Source organism: Danio rerio, chromosome 8, assembly GCF_052040795.2.
Source record: "Danio rerio strain M-AB ecotype USA chromosome 8, GRCz13ab, whole genome shotgun sequence".
NCBI classification, from domain to species: domain Eukaryota; kingdom Metazoa; phylum Chordata; class Actinopteri; order Cypriniformes; family Danionidae; genus Danio; species Danio rerio.
In genome coordinates, this window is record NC_141028.1 from 26415159 (window position 1) to 26425000 (window position 9842).

Here is a 9842-nt window from a genome sequence, read left to right on the forward strand (position 1 = left end):
ATATTTTTATCCTAGACTCACATGGCCTTGCATGCATATTTGAGACCTCATAAATGCACTAGCTGCAGTTTTGCCTCTAAAAACATGAAAGACCTGCGACGCCACATGATGACACACACCAACAAGAAGCCTTACTCCTGCCAGGTGTGCGGCCAAAGGTGAGCAACTGAGAAAGAGTCGTTCAAATAAATTAGCAAATCTTAAAATTTGTACTGTTTACATTATTAATACAGATACAACCATAAATGCTTTCCCAACTTAAAGGTGCAGTAGGTGTCTGTCTTCAGAAGCAGTTGTTGTTGTGCTGGTTGAAAGTCTCTTCACATTCCAATTGTACTGATTAAAGTTAATGATCTAAATGTGTTTATATGCATTTTTATATTTTGGGTAAGGCATAAAACTAAAAAAATGTTGATTCAATTAAATAGACAGGCCGACATCTCATGGAATTCCGATAAGCAGCTCAAACTGTCTGTCAGCAAATGCAGATTTAAACAACTGCGCAGCCGTTTGTACGCAGCTCCGTCGACAGCTGTTTGTGCATAGACGAACTGCGCGTTCACGAGAGAGTGAGAGAACTCGCGTGCGCGATCGGCAAAAACATGCTGAATCAAAACTTTTTAAAAACCTGAATCAATACTGGGGTTACCTTTGCACACTGAAGAAAGGATGACACCATGGCTGAAGGATTTCTCTTAGACAGGTAATGTTTTGTTTTAAAATTATTTTAGCTTCACGCAAAGCGGATGTAACGTTGTATGTTGTTGTTACAAATGGGTTATATCAATTCACAGAAGTGTTGTTCAGCCACTAAAATCTTCCGGTGAAAGATTGATAAGTCTATTTTCAGTTTCATAAGGGACCTTTTACAGCATCGATAATGTAGATTTGAATTAGTTTAACAACAAAACACAAGTAAGTACCACTATTCTGCCTAGCCTCTCCCTATAATGTTTGCCATGCAACTCTAAATATTCGCTCTGAAATAGCATGTCAGTTTGGCTTAGTAATGAGTGTAATTCCAGCACACCGCCGGACAAGCACTAGTCACTTTTAACACACAAGAGAGGGTTATGCTGTCATCTTTAAGGTGAGCGTGCTCCTGTTTCAGGAGGCGTGGCTCTGGACGGCTAGGATTCAGAGTACTGTAATTCAGAGATTAATGCTAAGCTGTTAGCATAGTGGAAGATCACCTACTGCACCTTTAAAAGAAATGGCAATTTACACACCCACAGGCTATCTAAGACGCGGGGGATTTAAAAAAAAAAGATTTTTAGCTGAAACTGTAATAAATTGCCAGTGTAAAAGTGTAAACGACACAGAAACACATTGTTCCTCATTGAAACTCTCAAAAATTATTTTTTGGTTCAACCGTAACGGCTCGCTTCGTCCCGTCACAGCAGACCATCATCATCAACAATGATGAAGAAACTTTAGCTACACTGCAGAGTAAGTGCTGGAATGAATATAATTGAATGGAGGAACTATGATGTCAATTTGTTGCAAAAACCCAGAAGCGAGTTCCGGTTCCCTTGTCCCGAAGTCAATGGGCTTCTTAAATGTGATTTTGGTTAAATCGCTTAAATAAGGCTTGTGGCTACCACAAACTCAAGATACTTTCACATTTTATTTTACGACACAAAATACATTAGATAAATTCCACTTTTGAATTTTTTTTTTATCAGAGACATTATACGTCTTTGAGGTGAGCTTGTCTGGAATGCAGGCCAAATTTACAGCTTGTGTTGGACATTTGGATTTGTCTGTTATTTGGTGAAAGTGTTTTAATAAATCATATTTTATATAGGTTGTAGTTTTTTTTTCTTATTGGGCCTTCATATTGTGTGAAGATAATGACCATCATGACAGATTCATTAATTTCATTAGGGTTAGGGTATCATTTATTTAAATAAAGCTATTTAATAAAGATTCTGCTTACCTTAGGACACCCGGTCTCTTTCCTGCTCTCAGTAATGCAAAGTTGTTAATAAATTTGTAAAAATATATAAATATTTACTGACATTTAAACATGATTATTTTACATTAACATACATCTAATGATTTTTTTTCTTTTTTATTTTTTTTTCTTCATCTGAACAAATTTTTAACTATAAATGCAATATTTATACTCCTCCTGAAACTCTTTTACACTCACCTTAGAACGTATATCATATGTGACTGTATGGGCTGCTTTTTTCTGTACGTCATAATAAAAAAGAATATTAATGTTCTCTATCCATGATGGCATTTGCAGGCGTTTGACAGACTTGCCCCTCATTTCTGTCGTTTATGAAAAAGAATATGGGATTTGTCATAGCTAGGTTTTCACTACGGTTAATGGGCTATGTGCACGCAGGCAATACACTTATTTAAACATGTCTTATGATAAGAATCTAAAGGCACATTTCTAAAACGTACAGTACATGTTTTAAAACTTATATAACAACTGTAAAGCAAAACAAATGTATTTCTCATTGAGAAACTATCCAAAAGGCATGTACTGTAGGTCTGTATAAATGTCGTGTGAGGATTATCCTGTTGGACAAAACGTGTAAGTGTAATGAACTGTGTTTAAACACAGAGCTAATTATTTGCAATCTTCGAGAAGTCTATAGGAAAATCTTATGGGGATTTTATTGAAAGGAACCAGTTTTATGCTAGAAGCCGATTGGCCTACAAGGTGACGTCATAGTTCCTCTACTCTGTAGTCACACAGCCCTGGTCTGTTTATTAGACACATCTTATTACTTTGTTGCATTAAATTACTTCTTCTGTGATTTATAGATTTGCAGGCGGGTCAAACGGTCATCAGCCCAGAGAGATTACAGCAAGCGCTCGGTCAGAAACACATCATTGTGGCTCAGGATCAAAGTCTTTCTGACTTTCTCATTTACAGCCTGTATTTAATGTTGGGTGGTTATGGAAAATCACAAAGAAGAGTATTACATTTGATCTTGTATCTAATGCAAGGTGGTTTAGATTTTATAAAGTGGTAAATGTATAAATGTAATATAAACTCAGGTTTTAGAGGCATGTTTTTGACAAAATGCTTCTTTTATTAGGAGGAGGCGGCATATATTCAGCAGATCACAACAGTAGATGGACAGACCGTACAGCACTTAATGACCAGAGACAACCAGGTCACTGAGGTATGACTCAATTAATAAAGCTTTTTTCAGACAAGCAGTAAACACACTCTCTAAAGTTTGGTTTTGAAGAGATTTTTATTTTGAACTACATTTACTAAAATATATAAAATAAGTGATTTTTTCCTGCCCTAGTTTTAAGGTTTTAAACCTTTTTGTCTAAAGATTTTGCAGACAAATGAGAAAAAATTAGTGGTTTGAAGGATAGTGGAAAGTAAAAAGATTTCAAATAATAATTTCTTAGTATTTTGGTGCTAAACTATGATCTTTAAATAGAGTTTACGAACATGTTATCAAATGATTCTTGTTTTAAATATGTCTGACAAAATTCTAAAGTCTAATATCTATTGTTACACTGAATTATATTTTAGTTTGTGTCTCCTCTTAATCATTGTAAAAAGTATGACAGTCATTACACTGCAAAAAAAGTTAAAATTAAGTGAGTTTCTCCCTAAAATATGTAAAATAATATAAAGACAAGCTTATTTCTCTTTTTCACTTTCATATTTTGTTTTAATAAAAAACTGCCTTAATGTTGACATCTTTGACAAGACTATATTTCTTACTTCTTGTTATGATTTTATGATGTTTAAAATGAATGCTATAACATTTAGGTGGGACAAATGTAATGTGTGTGACAGATTAAGGATGAGGCAGGAATTGATTCAGAATTTAAGCATTTTAATCAATGGTTTAAGCAAAAGATGTAACAATAATAATGGAAAAAGAAATATACATTTACAAAATTCTCTGAGTACACAATGAATGTAAGCCAAATCAAAGCCAAATCAAAGAAATTAACAAAACAAAACAATCCTTAAATCTAACGTCTAAACTTTGCGTCAAAAATAAATAATGAAAATAGAATCGATAACTTCATTCACGACACCCGATCTAAACTAATTAAACTACAAAACTCTAAACTACACAGGGGGCAAAACTCAAACTAATCCTAACTAAATCAATCTAAACTAAAACAAACCTAACAAAAAGGTCATAAGGCTCAGTTTAGAATCACACAACAACCATCAAAGCATTTACTCAAACCCAGCGAAGTTTAACAAGTAAACTTGAATTACCACAGTGAATAACTAGATTCTTAAAGTTTGAGAACAAACTTTGAGGCTGGCTTGTGAAAGCCTGACGGTAATAGTTTATTTAGTTTAAACAGTTTTAAAAAGTATGAAAAGATAGATAGATAGATAGATAGATAGATAGATAGATAGATAGATAGATAGATAGATAGATAGATTAGCATGTTATTACCATGATTTTAACGTGAAATAGCATGTTGTTAGCATGATTCTAGCATGAATTAGCATGTTACTAGCATGATTTTAGCAATAATTAGCATGTTGTTAGCATGATTTTAACATGAATTAGCATGTTGTTAGCACGATTCTAGCATGAATTAGCATGTTACTAGCATGATTCTAGCATGAATTAGCATGTTACTAGCATGATTTTAGCATGAATTAGCACAATTCTAGCATGAATTAGCATGTTGTTAGCATGATTCTAGCATGAATTAGCATGTTGTTAGCATGATTCTAGCATGATTTAGCATGTTACTAGCAAGATTCTAGCATGAATTAGCATGCTACTAGCATGATTCTAACATGAATTAGCATGTTACTAGCATGATTCTAGCATGAATTAGCATGTTGTTAGCATGATTCTAGCATGAATTAGCATGTTGTTAGCATGATTCTAACATGAATTAGCATGTTACTAGCATGATTCTAGCATGAATTAGCATGTTGTTAGCATGATTCTAGCATGAATTAGCATTTCACTAGCATGATTCTAGCATGAATTAGCATGTTGTTAGCATGATTCTAGCATGAATTAGCATGTTGTTAGCATGATTCTAGCATGAATTAGCATGTTGTTAGCATGATTCTAGCATGAATTAGCATGTTACTAGCATGATTCTAGCATGAATTAGCATGTTACTAGCATGATTCTAGCATGAATTAGCATGTTGTTAGCATGATTCTAGCATGAATTAGCATGTCACTAGCATGATTCTAGCATGAATTAGCATGTTGTTAGCACGATGCTAGCATGAATTAGCATGATACTAGCATGATTCTAGCATGAATTAGCATGTTACTAGCATGAATCTAGCATGAATTAGCATGTTGTTAGCATGATTCTAGCATGGATTAGCATGTTACTAGCATGATTTTAGCATAAATTAGCATGATTCTAGCATGAATTAGCATGTTGTTAGCATGATTCTAGCATGAATTAGCATGTGACTAGCATGATTCTAGCATGAATTAGCATGTGACTAGCATGATTCTAGCATGAATTAGCATGTAACTAGCATGATTCTAGCATGAATTAGCATGTTGTTAGCATGATGGATAGATAGATAGATAGATAGATAGATAGATAGATAGATAGATAGATAGATAGATAGATAGATAGATAGATAGAGACAGACAGACAGACAGACAGACAGACAGACAGACAGACAGACAGACAGATAGATAGATAGATAGATAGATAGATAGATAGATAGATAGGTAGAGGTAGATAGATAAAGGTAGATAGATAGATAGATAGATAGATAGATAGATAGATAGGTAGAGGTAGATAGATAGATAGATAGATAGATAGATAGATAGATAGATAGAGACAGACAGACAGACAGACAGACAGACAGACAGACAGACAGATAGATAGATAGATAGATAGATAGATAGATAGATAGATAGGTAGAGGTAGATAGATAGATAGATAGATAGATAGATAGATAGATAGATAGATAGATAGATAGATAGATGGTGTAAGAGCATGAGTCAAACAAGCCAACCCCCGCCTCTCTACGATGTTCTGATGCTGAGATATAGCTGGTGCCATATCGTTGCTAGGTTAGTCTGTTTTGTTGCTATGGAGTTGATTGACAGCTTAGACTGATGATGTATCAAAGCTTCTTGCCAGTATGAACAGTTAAACACAACCCCCATGTCTCTATCACACTGCAGCATGACAATATCAGTCTAAACCTCTTTAATTGCAGTCTATGGGACAGTTGCTAGGGTGCAGTATCTGGTTGTTAGGGTGTGGCTAGAAAGTTAAAAGGCCATCGGTGATTGGCTGCTGGCTAGACTGAGTTAAATGAGCCTAGCCATTAGTCTGTAGGACAGTCTGATGCAGAGTTATGAGCTCACAAAATTTGATCCCATGTAAAGTCAATGAGAGTCTTTTGCAATGGAAGTCTATGGGACGGTTTCTAGGGTCCAAAAGGGGTTGCTAGGGCGTGGCCAGAAAGTTTAAAGGTGATCAGTCATTGGCAGTTTGATAGTCTGAGTTAAATGAGCCCAGTTAGAAGTCTGTGTGACATTCTGATGCGGAGTTATGAGGTCACAAAGTTTGATCCAATGTTACGTCTATGGGATTTTTCCGACGGTCCCGGGACGTTTTTCGGGAAACCGAAAGTCGGATCAGTCGGAAAGGATATAGCAACTCGAGTCAGAATAGTTCGGAGGTCTGACCCAAGTTTGATGGTCATAGCTTGAATGGCCTAGGAGGAGATAGAGTTTAATTTTTAGTCTCAGAAGAAGAATAATATAGAAAAATAATAATAAGTTTAATGGGATAACAGTAGTCTGGCTTGCTACACAAGCCAGCCTAATAAATAATAATAAAGATAACTAGATTCTTAAAGTTTGAGAACAAACTTTGAGGCTGGCTTGTGAAAGCCTGACGGTAATAGTTTATTTAGTTTAAACAGTTTTTAAAACTATGAAAAGATAGATAGATAGATAGATAGATAGATAGATAGATAGATAGATAGATAGATAGATAGATAGATAGATTAGCATGTTATTAGCATGATTCTAGCATGAATTAGCATGTTTTTAACATGATTCTAGCATGAATTAGCATGTTACAACATGATTTTAGCGTAAATTAGCATGTTACTAGCATGATTTTAGCATGAATTAGCATGATTCTAGCATGAATTAGCATGTTGTTAGCATGATTCTAGCATGAATTAGCATGTTGTTAGCACGATTCTAGCATTAATTAGCATGTTACTAGCATGATTCTAGCATGAATTAGCATGTTGTTAGCATGATTCTAGCATGAATTAGCATGTTACTAGCATGATTTTAGCATGAATTAGCATGTTACTAGCATGATTCTAGCATGAATTAGCATGCTACTAGCATGAATTAGCATGTTGTTAGCATGATTCTAGCATGAATTAGCATGTTGTTAGCATGATTCTAGCATGAATTAGCATGTTACTAGCATGATTTTAGCATGAATTAGCATGTTACTAGCATGATTCTAGCATAAATTAGCATGTTGTTAGCATGATTCTAGCATGAATTAGCATGCTACTAGCATGATTCTAGCATGAATTAGCATGTTGTTAGCATGATTCTAGCATGAATTAGCATGTTGTTAGCATGATTCTAGCATGAATTAGCATGTTACTAGCATGATTCTAGCATAAATTAGCATGTTACTAGCATGATTCTAGCATGAATTAACATGCTACTAGCATGATTCTAGCATGAATTAGCATGTTGTTAGCATGATTTTAGCATGAATTAGCATGTTACTAGCATGATTCTAGCATAAATTAGCATGTTGTTAGCATGATTCTAGCATGAATTAGCATGTTGTTAGCATGATTCTAGCATGAATTAGCATGTTACTAGCATGATTTTAGCATGAATTAGCATGTTACTAGCATGATTCTAGCATAAATTAGCATGTTACTAGCATTATTCTAGCATGAATTAGCATGTTACTAGCATGATTCTAGCATGAATTAGCATGTTGTTAGCATGATTCTAGCATGAATTAGCATGTTACTAGCATGATTCTAGCATGAATTAGCATGTTGTTAGCATGATTCTAGCATGAATTAGCATGTTGTTAGCATGATTCTAGCATGAATTAGCATGTTACTAGCATGATTCTAGCATGAATTAGCATGTTGTTAGCATGATTCTAGCATGAATTAGCATGTTACTAGCATGATTCTAGCATGAATTAGCATGTTGTTAGCATGATTCTAACATCAATTTGAATGTTACTAGCATGATTCTAGCATGGATTAGCATGTTGTTAGCATGATTCTAGTATAAATTAGCATGTGACTAGCATGATTCTAGCATGAATTAGCATGTGACTAGCATGATTCTAGCATGAATTAGCATGTAACTAGCATGTTTCTAGCATGAATTAGCATATTGTTAGCATGATAGATAGATAGATAGATAGATAGATAGATAGATAGATAGATAGATAGATAGATAGATAGATAGATAGATAGATAGATACAGACACAGACAGACAGACAGACAGACAGACAGACAGACAGATACAGACAGACAGATAGATAGATAGATAGATAGATAGATAGATAGATAGATAGATAGATAGATAGATAGATAGAAAGATGTAGATAGATAGATAGATAGGTAGAGGTAGATAGATAGATAGATAGATAGATAGATAGATAGATAGATAGATAGATAGATAGATAGATAGAAAGATGTAGATAGATAGATAGATAGATAGATAGATAGATAGATAGATAGATAGATAGATAGATAGATAGATAGATAGATGGTGTATGAGCATGAGTCAAACAAGCCAACCCCCGCCTCTCTACGATGTTCTGATGCTGAGATATAGCTGGTGTCATATCGTTGCTAGGTTAGTCTGTTTTGTTGCTATGGAGTTGATTGACAGCTAAGACTGATGATGTATACAAGCTTCTTGCCAGTATGAACAGTTAAAAACAATCCCCATGTCTCTATCACACTGCAGCATGACAATATCAGTCTGAACCTCTTTAATGGCAGTCTATGGGACAGTTGCTAGGGTGCAGTATCTGGTTGTTAGGGTGTGGCTAGAAAGTTAAAAGGCCATCGGTGATTGGCTGCTGGCTAGACTGAGTTAAATGAGCTCAGCCATTAGTCTGTAGGACAGTTTGATGCAGAGTTATGAGCTCACAAAGTTTGATCCAATGTAAAGTCAATGAGAGTCTTTTGCAATGGAAGTCTATGGGACGGTTTCTAGGGTCCAAAAGTGGTTGCTAGGGCGTGGCCAGAAAGTTTAAAGGTGATCAGTCATTGGCAGATTGATGGTCTGAGTTAAATGAGCCTAGTTAGAAGTCTGTGTGACATTCTGACGCGGAGTTATGAGGTCGCAAAGTTTGATCCAATGTTACGTCTATGGGATTTTTCCGACGGTCCCGGGACGTTTTTCGGAAAACCGAAAGTCGGATCAGTCGGAAAAGATATAGCAACTCGAGTCAGAATAGTTCGGAGGTCTGACCCAAGTTTGATGGTCATAGCTTGAAAGGCCTAGGACGAGATAGAGTTTAATTTTTAGTCTCAGAAGAAGAATAATAATATAGAACTAGATTCTTAAAGTTTGAGAACAAACTTTGAGGCTGGCTTGTGAAAGCCTGACGGTAATAGTTTATTTAGTTTAAACAGTTTTAAAAAGTATGAAAAGATAGATAGATAGATAGATAGATAGATAGATAGATAGATAGATAGATAGATAGATAGATAGATAGATAGATAGATAGATAGATAGATTGATAGATTGATCGATAGATAGATAGATAGATAGGTAGGTAGGTAGGTAGATAGATTAGCATGTTATTACCATGATTTTAACATGAAATAGCATGTTGTTAGCATGATTCTA

The 9842-nt window shown here is 35.0% G+C and overlaps 1 protein-coding gene across 12 annotated transcripts in view; it reads left to right on the plus strand.

The window, feature by feature from the left end:
• Positions 1–15: 15 nt before the first annotated feature.
• The window catches only part of LOC137496353 (zinc finger protein 335-like), a 22168-nt gene continuing 12341 nt past the window's right edge, over positions 16–9842 (plus strand). For 9 of the 12 annotated variants that reach the window (XR_015497941.1, XR_015497936.1, XR_015497935.1 and 6 more), the window contains exons 1-2: positions 562–703; positions 3063–3149. Coding sequence is in view for 1 of the 12 variants with exons in the window: in XM_087264795.1 (XP_087120921.1) it covers positions 3123–3149 (27 nt within the window). In the remaining 11 variants the exon portion in view is untranslated. Of the gene's footprint in view, positions 159–561; positions 704–1132; positions 1450–2784; positions 2971–3062; positions 3150–9842 lie in introns of those variants that run through there. The other 3 variants (XR_015497937.1, XR_015497940.1, XR_015497938.1) reach the window with 3 other exon arrangements.